At 38.0% G+C, this 22,606-nt stretch overlaps 1 protein-coding gene across 1 annotated transcript in view; it reads left to right on the forward strand.

The window, feature by feature from the left end:
- The window catches only part of LOX (lysyl oxidase), a 34,290-nt gene extending 11,824 nt beyond the window's left edge, over nt 1-22,466 (forward strand). The window contains exons 2-7 of the mRNA XM_075601024.1: nt 1,661-1,769; nt 6,611-6,748; nt 15,084-15,240; nt 18,080-18,175; nt 18,265-18,380; nt 20,838-22,466. Of these exons, the coding sequence (XP_075457139.1) occupies nt 1,661-1,769; nt 6,611-6,748; nt 15,084-15,240; nt 18,080-18,175; nt 18,265-18,380; nt 20,838-20,844 (623 nt within the window). The 3' untranslated portion in view covers nt 20,845-22,466. The remainder of the gene's footprint in view (nt 1-1,660; nt 1,770-6,610; nt 6,749-15,083; nt 15,241-18,079; nt 18,176-18,264; nt 18,381-20,837) is intronic.
- Nucleotides 22,467-22,606: the final 140 nt, after the last annotated feature.

Consider the following 22,606-nt stretch of genomic DNA (forward strand, 5'->3'; position numbering starts at 1 on the left):
ATCTGTAAGTTGGAAGTTGCTTCATTCACAAAAAGTTTAGGGGGCTAATTGTAGAATTTAGACACATCAGTCGTTATTGTGTTTGTTAATGTGCCATGACAGGAAATATGTAACACAATATTTGAGAGCGGCTACAAAAAGCTATGCGAGTGCCAAAAGTCATGGGGAAAATTATGTTATCCATGATTCCCTGAAGTGTTAATGGATAGAATAAAGGTCACTACATCTATAGCTTTGTTTCTTTCCATTGAAATGAAAGTATATACTGTAGCTAATTGATGAGCTTACTTATTTTCTTTCGGGATAACATGCTATAAATGGGTCAATTTACTAAGTGGTGTCAGTGGGTTAAATCATCTGCCAGTTGAAAAACTGTGCTAGCCACTTCGGATGGATTTTAATACTTTTTGAGTAAAGGGGCGTGCATTGCATTGCTTTAGAATGTGTTCCCGAAAATTAAATGTGCAATTGACCAACTGGATTTTTTTTTTACCTCGCTATAAACATGTCCCTACTAAGTATATATCAAACAAGCCTTTTTAAATGAGTTGTTTATAAATACATTTCATCCTATGTGAAACTCAGGATGCCTGCTAACAGGATCCCTTCAGGAGAAAGATTATTATATATGTCACCTTCTCTTTTTAATGTAATAATCTGAAAGTAGAACACAAATATTCTACATATAGACGTAGGGAGACTTACGCTGGGGACAGTGTCTGCTACGATTCTGCTGAGGGGGGTCCATGCTTCTGGTTCGGACCCCCCGCAACGTTAATCCGTCCAAGCCGGGATGATCGCGGTCGTGGGACCTCGACCGGCCTCGGCAAGACAAACAGTACGTCTTACTACATCTAAATTCAATGGAGGATTTTCTGAAGTTTTACGGTAGCCACTGTTCTGTAGGCCACAGGGGGTGCTATACCATTATTGTAAAGTTTGTTGGAAAAGAGTGTACCACGCCTGAATATCAGATGGTATGCTTTATCAGTAGGTTAAAAACTGATAGACAGGATTGCATCTTTAATAAAGGTTTTCTGTACAGCTCAAAACAAACGTAGAGAAACACAACCCAAGAATGACATTTCAGGCAGCATGATTTTCTCAGAAGAGCCATAGCACTCAAGAGTAAACAGCTTTCCTGTTTAATACATGTGCTTTATTGATTGTCATATCTTTTGGCTATTGAGTTTCCTAAAATAAAAGTAAGTTGCTGTATGAGTTGCAATATCATTATGCTGCTGGTTTTAAACCTTTCCTATTTTAAAGCTTAGACACCTGAAGTTATTCGCTTGCATTTTACAATTAAGATACCAATATATAGTGATAGACACATTTTTCAAAAACCAACTCCTCAAAGGGTGTTTTGTATTTTGCTTTGCAAGAAAATGTTACAATCTTAACAGCACAATAAATATATACTCATAGGCACTAACTGAATCAATACCGGTATTTTAATAATATATGATCAGTGTTTCAGTCAGCAAACACACCTTCCTGATAATGAATGGCGAGAGAACTACTTTTAATCTGGATTTATTGCAGGTTAGTGTAAAGAGAAGCAGTCCATAGAATGAGTTGAACCAATGTATTGAAAAACTCATCTGCTGTTGCAATCAACAATGTATATTTTTTTCATGTTTTCTTTCCTCAATGTAAGGTCTCCCAGACTTGGTTCCAGATCCCTATTACATTCAATCATCTATTTATGTACAGAAGATGTCCATGTACAGCCTGAGGTGTGCTGCTGAGGAAAACTGCTTGGCAAGGTCAGTCTGATTAAATTAGTGGCTGGGGTAGACAATATGACAAGAATGTACCTTTCAATAAAAATGTACCCCAGCTTTATTTTTAAGTTCAAAATGTGATAGTTTCATGGTAAATCTACGATTAACATTCAAGAAAAACATTCATTTTGTTTATTAGTTACACAAATTTGCAATAATCTAAATTTGAAATAAGGCCTAATAGACAAAATCCTATATCACTTCAAAAGGCCTAATCGTATTTATTTTTTTGCACCAATAATGCAATTATAATACATGTAAAGGCTTCCCTCCCCCCCTGTAATCTGTAAAATTGATTATTTAATGAGAAATTATAGAGTGCAAGTTATACTAAACTTTTCATGTGGTCACTCATGTCCTGGATCCAATTTCTACCCGTTTTCATCTGTAAACATAAATTGTGATTCCAGATGCTTTTTCACAACTAATTGGTATATTAAATTGTAACTACACTTCACTAAATATTGCTTGTTTTTTTTTAACCAAAAACAATAAGTCTAGACTATGTCTGAGAAGAAATACAAAGTGCTGAGAAACATTTAGTCATTGATTGATAAGATAAAAGAATGTGTAAGAACTGTTACAAGAAACATTTAATCATAATGGCTCCCTGTATACCCCATTTGGTCAGAGCATAGTAGGTTTCTCTGTGGTTGCTTGCTTTCTTATTTAAATTTGTGTGCATATTGTTGGCCATCGTGCAGTTAGAAGAAAAGATGAAGGCCTCATTGAGCTACAAAGCAGACACCTATACAGATAATGGAAGAATCATTGGAGTAGGCTTAATTAATAACAAGAGATAGCGAATCAACAGAGTATAAAAGCTCATCAGAAAGAGCATCCAGAATAATTACTCAGTTGACAGGCTTCAAATAATCCAACATGAAGTCATGCAAAGAATGAAGTGGAAGACTTCTACAATGAAATCAACCAACTTAACAAAGGAAATTGTCACCTCAAGATCGTTATGGTTGAGTTATATGCAGAGATTGGTGCCCATCAGAAAAACGAAACACCAGTTGCTAAGTATGGTTATGGGAACAGGAATACAGAAAACAGGGAACAAAATTTGGTAACATTTGCAGAATGTGAAAACTTTTACATCATGAATTCATTCCTTAGGAAGAATCCGAATTGAAAATGTACTTGAAATGGAGCCAATAGAATAAAGAATTAACTTGACAATGCCCTAACAAGAAACACGATTGAAGACTGCACAGTCCTTAACCGGTTTGACACAAGGAGTGATCACTGATTGGTTAGCTACAAATTACATTGAATGCGAAGTTAGAAGGAGAAAATTAATCAGAAAGAAAACAAAAATAATCAACATCAATAACCTCAAGAATAACAGCAGAGAATTTCAACTAGAACTAAAAATTGCTTCAGCTTCCTCAAAATTCTTGGGAGCACTTTAACAACCAATTATAAAGATTATAGTTGAAAGTGCACTAAAAACTGGAGGAATTGCTAACAAAAAAACAGGATAAGAAAATTTCTGATGAGAATACAATTAATGAGGAGATGACAAGAAATGAAGCAATCACTGGATGCAAGAATAAGAATTTTAGTATACGGAACTGTGCAAGACAATCCGCAAAAGTATAACTGAAGATGTAAGAAAATGTAACTGTGATATGGTGAAGACTATTAGAGACAAAAGCTTAAAGAATACAAAGCAACAACTTATGATTGGGAAGAAGCAAATCATTGCACTCAAACCAGATGATGGACCAACATTAAAAGATTGTGTATGTATCATAAAGATGGTGGAGGACTTCTACGTGAAATTGTACGCGAACACATAACAAAGGGCATAATACAGCAGAGGACAAGTAAGAAGAAACCAACAATGATGTACCATGCATCCTTCCAGAAAAAGTGGCCAAAGCAATAAAATCCATTAAGAATGGGAAGGCTCCCTGGAAGATGGAATTACAACTGCAATCTTGAAAGAAGCTGGGAAAGAAGTAGAAAAAATCCTTGTAAAACCCTTTACATGCTGCTTGAAGAGCAGGAAAATTCCAGAACAATGGAGTAATGCCATAGTTATCCTCATCCACAAGAAAGGAGACAGAGAAAACCTCAAGAATTACGAACCAATCAGTCTACTTCCAACCACTTACAAGATGTTTACGATTTTTTCTTTTTTTTACTCAATAATTGGCTGCAATAGGCCACGAACTTTGGCCAACCTAGAGAACAAAAGCGTGATTTCACAGTGGATACAAAACAATGGACAGGCGCTGATGATATATGTCTCACACATATACACAGGCAGAAATGTGTTTAAGCAGATTTAATTCATTTTGAATTTTTACTTACATCGACACCAAGATGTCTGAAGAATAATAACATTTCTCCTCTGCCACTGTTCACATACTGTTAGCAAATGTGCTTCAGCTGAAAACCCTATACATAGTTATTGTAAATCATCATACTACAAAATATGTATAATTGTAGACTTTCTGAACAACTGTAAAATGAGCAAAATAAGCATGTGGTACACAGACTGTTACATTTCTATTGGTCTGCTCAGGGCTTGACATTTTTTTACACCTCCACGGGAGACCACTCATTCACGACGGGGCATGACACAGGTAAAAATTGCAGAGCACTACGCAAGTCATTGTGGGGTGCAACTTTGAGAAGCAGAGAAGTGATTGACAACTGTTTATGGAGAGGTTCTGCAGCAACCGCGATCTTTCGGGTCCACCAATTTTATTTGTATTTGACTTTTTGTTGCTTATATTAAACAAAGGACCAAAATGGCAACTCATCTGTTTTGTAGCAAATATCGAACCAAAGTTCAGAAAAACAGTGCTACGGAACCTCTGAAGAATATATATATATTATAATAATATATGTAAAGTTCCATATGAGTCCAAGAAATAAAAATATATATTCAAGGTGAAACTTTCAGTCCATCTGTTTTGATAGTAGTATGTGATAATAATCTCACACCAAATTTCGTGGAAAAATAAGATGTGTTTTTCTCTCCAAATGGGGTTTATGGATAACAAGGACAGGTGTAGCCTGCGAGACCAGTCTGACCGTTCTCCGCCCCACTTACATGGAGTAAACACTTAGCGTGTATGAAGCAAATCACAATGTCAATAATAAATCCCAGATGATAGGTGAAACAACCTTGGTATTGGTTAGTACTCACAGCATATGAGAAATTATTGACTTCTTTTGGTGTGCTTCCAGTAATGAAAATAGCAATTTGTGTGAATCCTAGGATAGGGTACGCAGTACATGGCAACCGGAACGGGAAAAATGGAGATCAGCACATCAAGCAAATAAAAAATGTGTCACTCTTTGACAAAGCGCGCGCGAAAGGCGTCAGTTATTTGTTGCCCACCCATCCCTGATGTCACCTGTAATAATGAACTGTTTTTTAATTTGCTTGATGTGCTGAGCTCCATTTATCGTGTGCCGGTTGCTGTGCGCTGCTGACCCTATCCTAGGATTCACACAAATTAATCTGTTTTGTAAGCAGTGGTTGATGTTAAAAATGCTCTCGTGTATAATGATGGTGATTGGCAGATTTTATTTTCAGCGATACATATAACTTTAAATTACTCCCCACTCACTCTCTCTTGTCACACCAGTCATGTTACTATAGAACATTAGGAAATTGGGTAATAAACATAAATCACTTCTGTTACATACATCTAAGTTATGTGTATGTCATTATTTCTATGTACAGGTTGTTTATACAGTGCAACCAAAATTCACAGACTTGTCTGGACAGCCATACTGGATTCAAAGTATGTTCGTCTGGCAATTCTCCCACTGTCTAAATTGTGTTGTTAACATTGCAATCAACTCATTCCTTAAACCACTACAGCAACTATCCATAACATTCTACCTTACTTACAAGATTGCACTGCACATCTCTAACTATTTCCTCATCGATGTTCAGCGTATCCAGCTTTTGTCCATCTTGGAAAAAACAAACAAAACCTTTGCTTAAGTTAAGCTTTAGTTAGTACCTGTAAAAACACAAAAGACTGTACCACCATGTGAACCCTGCTTCTGTAGTTTGCTTTATGTCACAGTTTATTGTAAGCTTTGTCTGTAGCACATTAAACAGTAGATGCACTTGAAGACAATTGTGAGTATGTGTTTAGGAGTACACTCACTACTCACTCACTGTGGTCCAGAGCGTATCACAGTATGCTGGTGTAGGATGATTGGTAGGTCTACTCCAGATTTAATGGCATTTTTATTTCGTTGGTGCTAAACAATAAAAAAAAAAACTTTTTATATATACAATATGCTTTTATTTTCCCTTTAATTTAAGCTTGTTTAGCCAACAAAAATGAAATCCATTCTTTAGAAGAATTAATTTAGGATGCACAAGTGTATGATATTCCGAGTTGTTTTATACGGCAGCATGTTCTTTTTCACAGGATTGCATGCTGTCTTAGTTTAATGCTACATAAAAAACAAAAAATATTACACATGCCTGCTTCTGACATGACTATATTCATTTACTTAAGCATTCCACATCTCCATTCCCCAGAGCAAAGAAGTAGGCTTTTATGGGGCAGGTAATTGTTTCACAAATGCTCATGTATCTCTACATCTGTTAATACACCATCAACCACCGTTTTGTTTGATTCAGAAACTATCGTAGAATGCTGTCTACTCTTTTATATATATATATATAAAATAAATAAATAACAATTATTGCCAAGAAGAGAATCTTATTTCTTTACAGCTAATTAACCTCATCAATGTATTCCTATCATATTTAGAATAAAACATACTTTTTTAAGACTATTAAAAATGTGGGTTTCTTTGCATTGTTACAGCTCAGCATATCGCTCAGATGTCAGAGACTATGATCAGAGGGTGCTTCTCAGATTTCCCCAGAGAGTGAAAAACCAAGGTACTGCAGACTTCTTACCAAGCAGACCACGATACTCTTGGGAATGGCACAGCTGCCATCAGTAAGTTATATACCAATTCCATTAACTACAGCTATATATTAGTTGAGGAGCTGCAATGTTGTGCTGTTTATATAATTTACTACGTACACATTCCCATTTCAAGATAACATATTTAGTAACAGTCACAGATATGACAAGTTTCTTCATCAAATAACTCATCCCTGTTTCTTTGCTACTTTTTCACAAACCATTTTCCTGTGCTTATTCACCAGAATAAGGTATATTGGTTTGGTCAACCTTTTACTTTTCTTATGAAGCGGCTTCTATGTATAATTAGGAATGTCATCGTGGGGTAAAACCACACTGTCCAAGGGTGGATGTAACACGTTGCCAACAAGTTAGTACAGCTAAACCCCGTTATAACGCGGGTCTCGGGGTCCACCCCGAGACCACCGCGTTACTAACGGGGTCGCGAGAAAAAAAATGGCCGCCGCGCTTTAGCGCATATTCATCCCGCGGGACAGGAGATGGGAGCGGGCATGTCCCTCCGCTCCCCGCTTCCCCCTGTCACCGCGGGACAGCCCGCGGGGCAGGAGATGGGAGCGGGGATGTCCCTCCTGTCCCCGCTTCCCCCTGTCACCGCGGGACAGGCCGCGGGGCAGGAGATGGGAGCGGGGATGTCCCTCCTGTCCCCGCTTCCCCCTGTCACCGCGGGACAGGCCGCGGGGCAGGAGATGGGAGCGGGGATGTCCCTCCTGTCCCCGCTTCCCCCTGTCACCGCGGGACAGGCCGCGGGGCAGGAGATGGGAGTGGGGATGTCCCTCAGGTCGCCGCTTACCTCAGATCCCGCTGCCTGCATGGAGGTGGTAGCGGGGGGTTTCTTCTCCCCACCGCTGTCCCCGGTGCTCCCGCTGCCTGCGCGGGAGGAGGGGGGGGAGCGGGTGGTGGTGCTGGTCGCGGCCTTTCCTCTGCTCCGACCCCACCCCCCGTCTGTGTAGAGTGAGAGAGTGTGTGTGTGTATGTATATATGGGAGAGAAAGTGTGTGTGTGTATATGGGTGTGTGTATGTGGGTGTGAGTGTGTGTAAGTGTCTGTGAGTGTGTGTAAGTGTCTGAGTGTGTGTGTAAGTGTGTGTAAGTGTGTGTGAGTGTCTGTGAGTGTGTGTGAGTGTCTGCAAGTGTGTGTGAGTGTGTGTGAGTGTCTGTAAGTGTCTGTAAGTGTGTGTGAGTGTGTGTGAGTGTCTAAGTGTGTGTAAGTGTGTGTGAGTGTGTGTGAGTGTGTGTGAGTGTCTGTAAGTGTGTGTGAGTGTGTGTGAGTGTCTGTAAGTGTGTGTGAGTGTGTGTGAGTGTCTGTAAGTGTGTGTGAGTGTGTGTGAGTGTCTGTGAGTGTGTGTAAGTGTGTGTGAGTGTCTGTGAGTGTGTGTGAGTGTCTGTAAGTGTGTGAGAGTGTGTGTGAGTGTGTGTGAGTGTGTGTGAGTGTGTGTGAGTGTGTGTGAGTGTCTGTAAGTGTCTGTGAGTGTCTAAGTGTGTCTAAGTGTGTGTAAGTGTGTGTGAGTGTGTGTGAGTGTCTGTAAGTGTGTGTGAGTGTCTGTAAGTGTGTGTGAGTGTGTGTGAGTGTGTGTGAGTGTCTGTAAGTGTGTGTGAGTGTGTGTGAGTGTCTGTGAGTGTCTAAGTGTGTGTAAGTGTGTGTGAGTGTGTGTGAGTGTCTGTAAGTGTGTGTGCAGTGTGCAGTGTGTGTGCAGTGTGTCAGTGTGTGCAGTGTCAGCAATGAGCAGTGTGTGTGCAGTGTGCAGTGTGTGTGCAGTGTGTCAGTGTGTGCAGTGTGAGCAATGAGCAGTGTGCAGTGTGTGTGCAGTGTGTGTGCAGTGTGTCAGTGTGTGCAGTGTGAGCAATGAGCAGTGTGTGTGCAGTGTGCAGTGTGTGTGCAGTGTGCAGTGTGCAGTGCAGTGTGTGCAGTGTGTCAGTGTGAGCAATGTGCAGTGTGTGTGCAGTGTGTGTGTGCAGTGTGCAGTGTGTGTGCAGTGTGTGTGCAGTGTGTGTGCAGTGTGTGTGCAGTGTGTCAGTGTGTGCAGTGTGAGCAATGAGCAGTGTGTGTGCAGTGTGCAGTGTGTGTGCAGTGTGTCAGTGTGTGCAGTGTGCAGTGTGTGTGCAGTGTGTGTGCAGTGTGTCAGTGTGTGCAGTGTGAGCAATGAGCAGTGTGTGTGCAGTGTGCAGTGTGCAGTGTGTGTGCAGTGTGCAGTGTGCAGTGTGCAGTGTGCAGTGCAGTGTGTGCAGTGTGTGTGTGCAGTGTGCAGTGTGTGTGCAGTGTGTGTGCAGTGTGTCAGTGTGTGCAGTGTGAGCAATGAGCAGTGTGTGTGCAGTGTGCAGTGTGTGTGCAGTGTGTCAGTGTGAGCAATGAGCAGTGTGTGTGCAGTGTGCAGTGTGTGTGCAGTGTGGCAGTGTGAGCAATGAGCAGTGTGTGTGCAGTGAGTGTGTGCAGTGTGTGCAGTGTGCAAAAAAAAAATGTAAAAAAAAAAATTTTTTAAATTTTTTTTTTTTTTTTTTTTTTTAAAAACGGGAGCCACGGGAAAACCGCGTTATAACCGAATCGCGGTATAACGAGGCGCGTTATAACGGGGTTTAGCTGTATTTACATATGAGAAATAATTGTCAAAGACGACCAACAACAAAAAATGTTTAAAGGGTGATTACATTTGTTTAAGGAAACTTCTACATTATTTACACTGGTTTTATTTGTTGCAAACTTGTTTCTCTTTGGCATACATAAAGATACTATAGATCATACTGGCTAATTGATTAATGAAAGGATTAAGGTAATCAATAAAAACAATCCAATTGCATTGCAAAAACATAGGTTTTTTTATAATGTATATCGTTTTTAGTTGTGATTGTGATACAACATTCATGCATTAACAGTGAATCTTTTGAAAACCTATGTACCTGAATAAAATGGCAGTCACACATGTAAAGTTAAGGACAAAAGAAGAATGGTGGCTCAATGAATTTGGCAACATTCAAATATTTATTTAAGCCAGAATGTACGGAACATCCAAAATCCGTGGAGCCTCTACTCTTCTTTTGTCCTGAACTCTGCACATGGAACGCAGCGGGCCTTCCCTTACTGAGAAGAGAGCACCAGTAATTTTTTCATTGCTGGTGTGCAACATTTATCTTTGTTATAGTCACACGTGTAATAATTTTTTTTAAACTATTGTCGGATTTAACTGTGCCTTGCTTATAATTTATTTGAGTTGTAGATGTAGAATGCATGTTTTATTCTGTTGTAATGCAGTAGCATTCTTATAGTACAGCTCTCTACACTTTTGAGGGCCAAGTACACACTAGTATGTCAGAATGATAGCAGACAAGCCAACAATGGACAATGGAGACCGAAAGATAAATCAATCCTCTTAAAACTTGCTTGGAATTTACTGTTGGCGTGAAATGTATTTCCATCCAATTTTGCTGTGCCTTAAGGGGTAGGTTATGTCAAAGCATTGTCACTCAAGTCTGAAAAATGTTGTATTTCATACTGCTATCATAACAGTTTTAGAACAGGAAATTATGAAAATGCTACTCTTCAGAACATCTGTTTTTATTCAGTAAAGTGCAAATCTAGTTACTGCAGAGTAGAATTCTTTTTCCAATGTGAGACTGTTAACCCTGGTTGTGTTCAAATATTTGAGGATTTACATATTTATGTTCAGTCACTTAGATTGTAAGCTGTTCAAGGTAGGAACGTCTTTTTCCTAATGTTTACTTTTATGTCTGAAGCGCTTATTTCTATTAAGTCTCCTATTATTATATCACAGCTGTAAAGAGCAATGTACATGAATGGCACTATATAAATAAAGATATACATAGTTTTCCACTTACTTCCCACATTCAGATAAGCCATCTCTTATGTCTCTCAGACCGCTTTCCCTATTTCTCTTTACAGTAGTTTATCAGAGATTGCAATTCTAAGGCACAATAACCAATTTGTAATGATTGTTTTTTTTAAGAAAAAAGTATACTTAAGTATTTTTGATACAGTGGAGTGAAAAAGTTTGTGAACCCCTTAAGATTTTCACATATTTCAAACCTAAAATGTTATTAGATCTTAAATCTAAGTCCAATAGATAAAGATAACTTGAAAATAACATAAACACATTATACTTTTTCAACATTTATTTATCCACAAATGATTCAAAATTCAATATCCATGTGTGAAAAAGTATGTGAACCTTTAGATTCAGTACTTGGTGGCACCCCCTTGAGCAGCAATGACTTCAACCAAGTGTTTCCTGTAACAGCTGGTCAGTTTCTCACATTGGCTTTGAGGAATTTTGGTCCATTCTTCCTTAGAGAACTGCTTCAACTCGGTGACATTTGAGGGCTTCCTTGTATGGAAAGCTTACTTCATGTTCTGCGATATTCTGATGGTGTTCAGGTCCGGACTTTGACTAGGCCATATTAAAATGCGGAATGTCTTCTTCTGCAGCTATTCTTTTGTAGATCAGTTTGTATGTTTATGATCATTGTTTTGCTGCATGACCCACATTCACTTCAGCTTCAGCTTCAGCTCAAGGATGGATGGCTTGACATTCTCATCTAAAATCTACTGATACAATGCTGAATTCATTTTGTCAATGATGGGAAGCCATCCAGGTCATCAGGCAGCAAAGAAGTCCCAAACCATCACACTCCCACCACCATACTTGACAGTTCGGATGAGGCTCTTCTGTTCGAACGCAGTGTTTGGTTTTTGCCAAACATAACATTTATCACTGAGTCCAAAATGTTCTACCTTTAACTCGTCTGTCCAGACAACATTGTTCGAGAAGTCTTGTGGATCATCTATGTGCTCTTTGGCGAACAGAGAGCTGTGGTATATTCCTGGCTATCCTTCCATAAACACTATACTAGTTCAGTATTTTTCTGATAGTTGTGTCATGAACACTAACATTAGCCAAGGCGAGAGTGGCCTGCAGATCCTTGGATGTTACTCTGGGGTTCTTTGTGACCTCCAAGATGATTTGCCGTTTTGTTCTTGGACACATTTTGGTAGGACGACTGCTCCTGAGTAGTAACTGTGCTCTTCAACTTTCTCCATTTGTAGACCATCTGTCTGACCATGGATTGGTGGAGCCCCAAGTCCTTAGAAATGGTTTTGTAACCCTTTTCAGACTGAATAACTGCTTTTCTGAGGTCCTCCAATATTTTTTTAATCGTGGCATCTGTATGGTGAAGATCAAAAAGATCGCAAAGTTTTTAATCTTTATATAGGGTGGCGCCTCCCAAACGTACACCTGAAATCTACCTAATTATTTAAACACCTGGTTTTAATTATTCCATTTAATTTATCTGCCAACTATATAAAAATATAAATATTAACTGAATAAGTCCTTTAAATTGATTGGCATTTTTAGCAATGCTTTGGTAAGCAACTGCAATTTATTGCCTCAGTAGGTCGAGATCTACTATATATATATATATATATATATATATATATATATATATATATATATAATGGAGATATTACTGTGTGCTCATTTGCATGTCTCAGACAGGTCTGCAACCCCGCCTTTCACCATTATCGCCCAGCATACAGTGCTTCCACTGCAGCAAGGGATTCTGGGAAATTACATGCAAATGAGCACAGTGCCACCTTTTGCTTCAAATCCATTTTGACATGGACCCCTATAAGCTTATGTTTGCTGCATTGCACAGCCTTTTAGCACAGCCTGGGTTAAGATGCATAGTCATTAAACTCACTCACAGACCGCTGTTTCGATCAGTGTGAGGCTGGTTATACTAGCTTTCCAATTTGAATACCGTAGGTATTCATCAAAGATTAGTTAAGTTATGGTGGGTAAAAAAAAAGTGACAAAAAACCCTCCACCGTAAAGCATATAGCAAATGGAAATATTACTGTGTGCTCATTTGCATGTCTCAGACTGGTCTGCAACCCTGCCTTTCACTATTATCGCCCAGCATACAGTGCTTCCACTGCAGCAAGTGATTCTGGGAAATGACATGCAAATGAGCACACAGTGCCACCTTTTGCTTCAAATCCATTTTGACATTATGCTTATGCTTGCTGCATTGCACAGCTTTTTAGCACAGGCACAGTGTGTGTGTGTGTGTGTGTGTGTGTGTGTGCGTGTGTGTGTGTGTGTGTGTGTGTGTGTGTGTGTGTGTATACACATATATATTTAGATTTTTTTTTTGTTGCATTTTTAAACTTTTGCGAAAAACAAAACAAAAACACTGTTCACGTCTTTTCTTAAAAAGTTACAAAAAGTTACAAATGTTGAAAAATAACAAGCCCTTAAGAAAAGTTCTAAAATAGCGAAAGTTTTGCTAACAAAAGTTATAAAAATGTTTAAAAAAATAAAACTAAAGTAAACACTATTTGAATTATTTTATAGAATGTATTCTCTTGGGAAATGTAACAATTCTGCTAGAAGTTTTGGTGTTAAAACGTTGATTAAACTTGCCCATTTAAAATTGCAGGCCCAGTTATACATAAGGGTACATGAAGAAATCCTTTATTCACTTCCTCTCTTTACTCCTCCTTGCTGCTGGGAATATCTCACCTAATCATGGACCCAGCCATATAAACAAATGCTCTCACCCATGCCACCCCTTTCCCTAATAATGGTATTAACCCATTTAATTTAATACCGACCAACCTTAAAATTCACATCGCAAAAGAAGCATCCCGGTAGCCTGAACTGATGGCTACTGTCCTATACTCAAGTCACTCCTACCAACAATTGGGGCAAAGCACTGCCATCTACTGCACTTATTCCCACACCTGCTGTCTCTGTAGGTCTCCCAACATACCATTTAGATTGTAAACTCTCTAGGGCAGGGATTTCCTTTCCTATTGTCTGACTTTGCTGTGCTTATTGTATTATAATTGCCTGTACTGTATTGTCTTTGTGAAGCGCTGAGTACACTTTTGGCGCTATATAAAAAAAAAAAGATATAGATACATACAAGAATCTATTGTAGATATACTTACCATTATGTGACAGCGATTCTTTTTCACCCGTCTTTCAAACTACACTTATTACAAAGCAATGTTGATTAAAAAAATACACATATATATATATATATATATATATATATTTATATATATATATATAAAAATAAATAATTCTATTTTCAATGTAAAGCCATGTCAAGGAGAAGGAAGGTGTGGTTTAGTGAGTAAAGGCACCAACTCTGGAAAACAATGACACAGAGATTGACGGAGAGAAGCCTTGTTAAAATCCCGGTGTCAGCTCCTTGTGACCGTGGACAAGTAATTTTCTCTCTCTTGCCTCAGGCACCAAAATCATAGATTGTGTCAGTACTAATTAATGTACAGCGCTGCGCTATATAAATGTTGTTATAACTAAATAAATCTCAACTACTTGGCTAAAGCCTTATATCTAGATACATTAATTGGATTAACACCATGTTTTTACTAGTTCTCCTGTTCGTAGGAGCTGACTTTATTGAAAACCAATCTTAAAGGTTGAAAGGTGCAGTGAAGCATCACCATGTGAAAGCAATGCACAGCATATCCCATCAACTGTTCTACTCTATGACTGAGATTCATAGGTTGTTGTGCATTTATTAACACACACACATTCCCAGCTAGCTCAAACTCCTGCACCCACCACATCATGAATATATATTTATGCCAAAATGAGTGCTACGGAGCGTGGCAAATGTATACAACAAAAGAAAGGGGTGCCCAATGCTACATCAGATTGACAAAACATATATGGTAATAAGTATACAGTTTAAATACTTCAATAATAATAGTAATTACTTGGTTATTTAGTTAAACCCTTTGGCCAAAGCGTCGTAAGCCTGCATACCAAACGTCAAGGTATAACCAAAAATGCAGGTGCTAACACATACCTGTATACCTCTGTATGAGGGGAAGCAAGGGTTTAACTAAATAACCAAGTAATTACTATTATTGAAGTATTTAAAGTTTAAACTTATTACCATATATGTTTTGTCAATCTGATGTAGCATTGGGCACCCCTGTCTTTTGTTGTTGTGCATTTATCATTAAAACCATCGGTAGTTGCAATGACTAAATAGCTCATTAATGTGACACAGGGCTACATGTACATTAGAAAATTAAGGGGGTAATTCTGCAGTTGTCAAAACAACTGTTTGCACCTTTTTCAGATGAAAATCCACATTAAAGTCTATAGGGATTTTCAGCTGCAAAACAGCCCAAACAGTGGCTTTAGCAGGTCCAAAGATAGCAAAGGAAAAGGCCTTGAGATAGGTTGGTTCCCGAGCAAGTATAAAAATGAGATTGCTGCACACTGCCTTGACCATTCTCCATATGCATGCAGATTGACAAGTGCATATTTTCTGATGTTTGCCTTTACTACTAGACATTACCACAGCATGGATGAATTCAGTCACTATGACTTACTTGATGCAAGCTCCCAGAGAAGAGTTGCTGAAGGTCACAAAGCAAGTTTCTGTCTAGAAGATACCTCTTGTGATTACGGATACTATAGACGTTTCGCATGTACAGCACATACTCAGGTGAGACCTTTGTAGTAGATTTCTAATGAATTGTGGTTTTCCTAAAACACTTCTAAAAGCGAGTAATATTAAGCATTACAACTATCTTATTTAAAATGAAACTTAACACCAGTAGTTTTATTTTTCAATGTTCATTTGTAAGCATGGTAAAAATAAGGTAAAGATGTTGCCAAAAGAAGGAAAACGTAGAGAGCTACTGTAGCAACACCTAAGATAATTAATTCTGAAGATTCATGTTATGGCTGCGTCCCCGCTGGCGCAGAGCGTGCTGTGCCCTCGGCGCTTGCCACTTTTATTTATTAGTCTTTATGTGGAAGTCCCCGCTCACACACGCTCACCCAAGCTTGGTGCTTGAGCAGACAAAAAAAGACTTTGAAGCGCGCTCAACTTGCCCGCAATACCCCCCCCCCCCCGCTTGCAAAATAGGCAGGATACCCGGCTCTCATGTTTAGAGAGTTGGTGACGTCACCTCTCTCAAGCATGAGCACTGTCAGCACCAGCGGGGACGCAGCCTTAAACAGCCTGTGCTCAACACTTGCTTGCAAAAATCTTCACTATTTTATTGGGGGTTCACAGTACAGAAAATGCTTCAGGCCTTACAGCACGTGGCCTTTTGTCAGGTAAGAGAGTTTGCAGTGTACAAACTCCCCCACTATTTATCAAGAAAAAAAATATGCGCCGAGACTGGAAACCGCGCTCAGACGTCTCAATTCCTTGATTGAACGCCATGGTGCCCAGCTTCATCCAAGTAGTTCAGGTCGATGTCACCAAATACGTGCAAGGTGTGTGTCGGGTGAATTGTTGAATGAAGCTTGGAGCTGTAGACATTGATCAAGTAAATTTCAATTCCAGCGAGACTTTGCATTCACGATTCTTCTTGAGAAATAGCAGCGCTTTGTACACTACCTGCTTACCTGACAAAGAGCTCTGTTAGACCCCAAATTTATTTCCCACTGTACTCCCAATAAAATGAATATTTTTGCAAGAAAAAGTTTGAGCTCTGCCTCTGACATAGATTTGAAGAATTTATTAATCCAGGTGTGCTCGCTCGTGTTCGTAGTTTGTAAATATGGTAACCTACAACTTGGCAAGAGTTTCATTTTCTTTATCTACATTCTTTTGTAAAATGCCACTGTGTTGAGCAGGTTCTGTCTAGAGATGAGTGACAGTTGAGATACCCGTGATCTCTCTCCCTACCAGGAAGTGGTCTGCTTTTAATGGAAGCCAGGGGGAAGGAGCTACTATAGGTATAATCACTCATTGTGGTGCTACACGACAGATATGCAGGTGGCTACAGTATAACAGAACAGAGACAAAAATATTCACTGTGTCATCTGACAGACACATACTGAATTGAAATACTTGATGTTTTAATAAATAAAATGCTACAAATGGCAGGAAGTGATTCCGCTGGCTTCCCATAGCACACGCAGTGTTATTGGGTTGACAATTCTAAGGCACCTTCTGAAGAATGTGATATGATGTCAGACCCAACAGGATCAAGAGTTAAACCCACACAACTTCTATTTTTCAGGACAACAGATATAGCAGTGTGAGCTAAACCAGCTCATGGGTAACAGCACTATCCCAGCATATTTTGTTTTGAGCTCTACTCCTCATTGAGTGATCATACCTGTATAAAGCAATTTACCCTCTTCAGGGATATAGAACCATATCCAATTAGCAGTCTTCTAAGACACCTTCTGGTGGAGGAAGACACCTTAAAGTCTATTTTTTCTCTCAATACGCTGTAATGTATTCCAGCCCTGAAGTCTCTCTTTTTTTTTTTTTTTAATCAGAGTGTGGATTTTTAACAATTCGACCATGGATTTGTAATTCGATGCTCGGGTTGTCAGCGATACAAAAACAAAACTTTGGATTTACTTTTTTGAGACTGATCCACGGAAATCCCTTGCTCATAGTAATTGGATAATATACAGCAAATTCAAATTCACAATTTTATTTTTGCCTTGCTCTAGTTCTGTCCCATTTCCACAGGCCCTCCACATTCCTTCATGTTTAGTTGTCTGGCAGGCAACATTAATTAAAGTTGTATCATCACGGGTTAGAGCTAAAACTCTTAAATGCTGAAGGAAATGGTTAATTAACGACAATAAAGCATTCCAGGGTTTCTTGGTATAAAGAATGCTTAGTTAATTGTGCAGATTTCCTTCAGGTGGTGACACCTTTTAGTGGGCCAGTCAAGTTCTTCATAGATAAAATTACAGTTTCGAGATCATTCAAGACCTCACTTATCTATTATTGTAAAGATTTTCAGTAGAGAAAAGATAACACTTGGTTGAGAACGGTCCTTAGACCATTTATTAAATATATACGAGACCAAAAGAAGCACGTTTTGGGATGTGTTTTTTTTAAAACTCTTTAGGTGAACCTGAAGAGTTAACGCTTATACCATGAAAATTGCACGTCTTTTGGTATCATATAGATCTAATAAATGGTTGGGCGACCCTTCTCAAGCAAGTGTGCAATCATCTTCTTTTCTCTACTGAAAGTTTAAAATTTTGTACTGTATATATAGTATATAGTAATTAAAAAAAGCCTACCCATTAACGGGAGTGCAGGGCAAGTATATACCTTTTTTTCATTTTTTTAAAGAAACCAAACAAGTGAAAGTTTCACTGTTCGAAGGTTTACATTTTATTATTCACAAGCTAAGACATGATATTTTTAACCTATTTGCTGATGTTGGGACATGTGTATGGCAGTGGATTGCATTGGATCCAAATGAGCACCTAGACCCATTATGAACACTTTTTGCAGACCAACAATAAGACACTGAAGATCAGTTATGATTTATTTTTATCTCAATTGTTTTTAGGGACTGAGTCCTGGGTGTTATGATACCTATAATGCAGATATCGATTGCCAGTGGGTGGATATCACAGATGTTAAACCTGGAAACTACATTTTAAAGGTATTTTTTTTTAAAATAACACTTTCAACAGATTATATACAACATATGCAGACTTTCTTTGCTAATGAAACTATATGTTTATTTAACAGGTTAGCGTAAACCCAAGCTATTTGGTACCAGAGTCTGATTACTCCAACAATGTGGTTCGCTGTGATTTACGATTTACCGGTAATCATGTATATACTTCCAGCTGTGCAATTTCGCAGTAAGTATACGATTTTTGACATAGTCATCAAAATTCTAACACCTATAATTATGGACTTGTCAGTATTCACAATTTATACAAATAAACCTGCTACTACTCCATTTTCCTCACCGACACTCAATGATTGAAAAGCAAAAATCGGTGGTCTTGATGTTGAAAGGTGTGCTTACCTCCTTGCACACAGGCACAGCCTTGGAGGCAACATGGAGGGGCAGTTAAGGAACGCAGGCTGTCGAGGATTATGGATTATCTTGACAAAATGATTATGTATTTGCTGGTAACAGAATGTATGCCTGAGTTTCAGCTAGCATGTCATTAAGCTATTTGATGGTATACCTTTAAAAGTATGCCAACTCTTTCCCTGCTTAGCTTATTGCTATATATTTTGGTATTTATATTGTAATCCTCTAAATGCTCAACGGGTTACATTCATAAGGTTTGCCAGGTTTTAAGCACAGCCGGCAGATTACAGAAAATAAGGATTTCAAACCTCTGCTAAAAGAAAATGCTCTATTTGTGGGCTGTGATATCACTGGAACAGCATACAACAGACATTGTTGGCAATACGCTTTTAACATCATAGGATCAATTGACTCAAAAATTTCATCATGTATGGTTGAAAATTTTTCTATGTCCCACCCTTAATGGCAGACTCCAGCTGTACTTGTGCTCTTCAATGGTTTCTCCCTTCCGGCTCATGCTTTCCCACTCCTGGCAGGAAGCTATAATAATTCCCCCACAAATTTGTAACAGCTGCCTAATAGCAACATTGAGTAAGTGGGTTTAAGACATTTCTGCTATTGCTCCATGATGCAAATGCTACAAACTTGACCAGCCAGACAAAAGGCTGGATAGTGACCTGAAAATCATGCGTATTATGTCCAAGTTGGGAGATTTTATAATCATTGTAGACACTTTTCAAGACGTGGACCTTATGACATTGAAAGTCCATATACAACAAATTAAAAGTATAGGCAAAGTTATATGCACTGCAATTGCCTAGTTTGTGTGGTGTTCCAGATTATAATTTTGCTAAACCAGACTTTATTTATCCATGTTCACTGTAAATGAACATTCAGTCATAACATGGTCAACTGTCCCACAAAAGAATGCATTTCAGTTGTGATTCAAGACCTCATGAACTGTGTAAATCGGGCTTGTTCTGATTTAGTAAGGTGGACATGCACTCACTATAATAAACATTTATTTTTTAAATATATTGGCAACAAAGCAATACCAATTCCTGTGGATAAAGTGAAAACAAGGAACAAAGATTGCTGTGAACAGAGTGGCTTTATATTTCTATACCAGGCCAAAAACATTAAAATGGCAATAAGGCAGCAAGTATACTGTATATTTCTCACAGAAATATCAAAGCTGCGTGTTAACATTTTACCTCAGTTTACTTAATTTCTTGGTGCCCTGCAGTCACTAACCCTGTGACATCAAAAAAAGTAAGGACCCTATTTAATATATTAATATTGAGATTAAATCTATTGGTGCAAGTGAAAAATGGTTCAACAGCATAAAAAAAATAATTACCTAATAGACATGCAGACAGCCTGGGAATATAGGTCTTATTATTACGAGATCAAGAAAACATAAGGGACAGAAACTGTAATGCACAAGATACATGTAAATGTTGTCACGGTGGTTTTGATAGCAGTGTCTTCAGCTCTTCTGTCCTTTGGTCATTCTGAACTGGGTAGAACACCATACGGATTTTAAAGCTGCAGTGTTTACAGTGAAATTCTCGGATTTCTGTACCACATTTTCTTGATCTTATTTTCAGGGTAAAACCAATGTTCTCTGTTATATTGCTGCCGTGTTCCCTTCCATATTGTGACGTCACAGTATCAGGGTCTGCAGACACCCCAGGAAGTATGGCATAGACGGAAATACAATGTAAAATCTAAAACTATCATATGACTTTTTATTAAGGAGAAGGCAGATTGATTATTATAGTATTTGAACAGCTATTAACAGTAGGTATAATTATCACTCCAAACACTAAGAAATACATTTAAGAATCACTTTTAATGTAGTAGTAAAATGGATCAATTTATGATTAAGTACGTTAATCAATGTACAACTTTTCCTTAAACACATTTGCACTTACGTTTTGTCCTTTTTGAAGTCCTATTTCCATTAACAAAGCCAGTGCCTTTAAAATCTGTGCTCACTGTTTTCTGGCAAGAGAAACAAATTCCTCTCAAGTTGTTGCATATTTCAAGTTTCCATTTGTATATAACTGATTCAATTTGATCAGTTTAACTGTAGTCTGCCAAATACTTTCCATAATCTGAAAAACAGCATAGCCACTTCTTTAAAGGGATAGGGTAAACTGCCAAGACCCTTGTGGCATGTTATTTCATTGAATTATTTGTATATTATCCAGATTTTTTTGTTATTTGAGAAAACAAGGCTCAAAACTAACCAATTTTTTTTTCTTTTCAGTTATTAATGCGAGGAAAGAATGGATCGAGGGCTCAATGTAATCTTGAATTAAGAAGTAATTAAATTCGATTGGATGTAAACACTTCTAATGAAACACAAACCAAATTTTATATGGTTTAAGCATATGGACTTTGATAAAACCGTTAACTGGATTTTAAGTGTGTGATGAAATTAGCACTACTTTTCAATGTTTCAAAATGTGGACGATTTGGTTGATCTGTGTACAGACAAATTTGAACTACACTTAGTTTAGCGACTTAATTAAAAAAACTTGGATGTGCCATCAAGCATCATAATTTCAGCTAGATGCAAATACTGATTAATTTTATACATTGGTAGTATTCTTAAAAATTCTATTTACCTCTATTGCTTAAATGTCAAAAATACATTCCAACATTTTCCTGTCACTTCAGCACTGAAGGTAAAAATGCACCGAAGCATACTGTAGCTATTGCACGGTATGAATTAAATGACTCAATGTTTGGTTATCATTGTTTCAGAGAAAATGGGATTGTATATAAAAAGAAAAAAGTGGTGATCAAAAGGGCACTTATTGCAACATATTACTTTAGTAACAAATGTTGCTTTTTACATCTCCCATTTTTACCTTTCTAGAAATCAGCATATATTTGCATTACTTATGTGGGTACAATGTCAAGTACCTGTTTACTTTCAGCCATCCAAAGCGCCTTTCTCCTAAGTAAATATAGAATAAATCTGCAGCGCTCGGCATTTACTGCAGTGTTGATTGTTTCTTGCGGTGCACATGCAATTTCCCCCATAACCCACACTAGTCAACAGAACACAGAACACTACTTCTGAAATACACGGCTTTTAAGACGTTTAAAACACACTGAGGAATGGGTTATGGATGTGAACAATTGTAGCTATTGGAGAGAAACATTGATATTTTTTTTTGTCTCTCCATTGGAACTAGAATAAGCTTTACCCAGTTGGAAACGGGCTGAACTTTAGATCATTTGAATGTTACAGCATGTTAAAATTTAGCAGATTTAAAAAAAAGATGAAAAAGTAATGCACTTTGAATTCTTCTACAGAAGGGATTTGTTTGTTATGTAATTTCATGCAGACTTTGCAGAATACAGTATCGGCGCAGTATCTTCAACTTTGCAATTGAGTTGTCTTTGTGTCTGATCAAACAAAAAGGACTGACTTTATAGTTGGAAGCAGTTATAGTAGTTTAACTATGGCTGTGATTTATGAAAGCATGATGTGGGGAATTGCGCACGTTTTGGCAATAACTGCTAGTTACTTAAATGACAGTCACCTCCAGAACGGATGCGATACTCATGTGTGTTAAAACATTCTGGTCTATAAATTCCACAGGTGAATGTGTCCAAAGGTGCTAAATTGTAACTTGAATTAAATCCACAGAAGCCTATGCTATTTGAACAGAGAGCTTTATGACTTTTTGCTATAAATTCTGTGAAATGCCACTTAGCTTTGCATTTTGTTTTACTTTGCTTAAAAAAAACTTTTCAACTTTTTGTTATCCAAAAAGCTCTTATTTATAACACTAGCTATTCTTTTTTGCACTTTCACATTCCTGTTTTACATGCCTGTACTGTTTGCAAATTCATGCGAAAATGACTTGAATAAAAGGTTTCAAGTGTTTCATGTCTAATATATTATGCGTGAATCCATTAAAAAACCCTGTTCAATACCTACTTCTGTATCAATGAATTCTCCAGATAGAGGGTATTGTACATTGCTAAACATTCTAGGAAAAAACATTTTACTGTCCAATT

This window comes from Ascaphus truei, chromosome 1 (assembly GCF_040206685.1).
Source record: "Ascaphus truei isolate aAscTru1 chromosome 1, aAscTru1.hap1, whole genome shotgun sequence".
Lineage (NCBI taxonomy): Eukaryota > Metazoa > Chordata > Amphibia > Anura > Ascaphidae > Ascaphus > Ascaphus truei.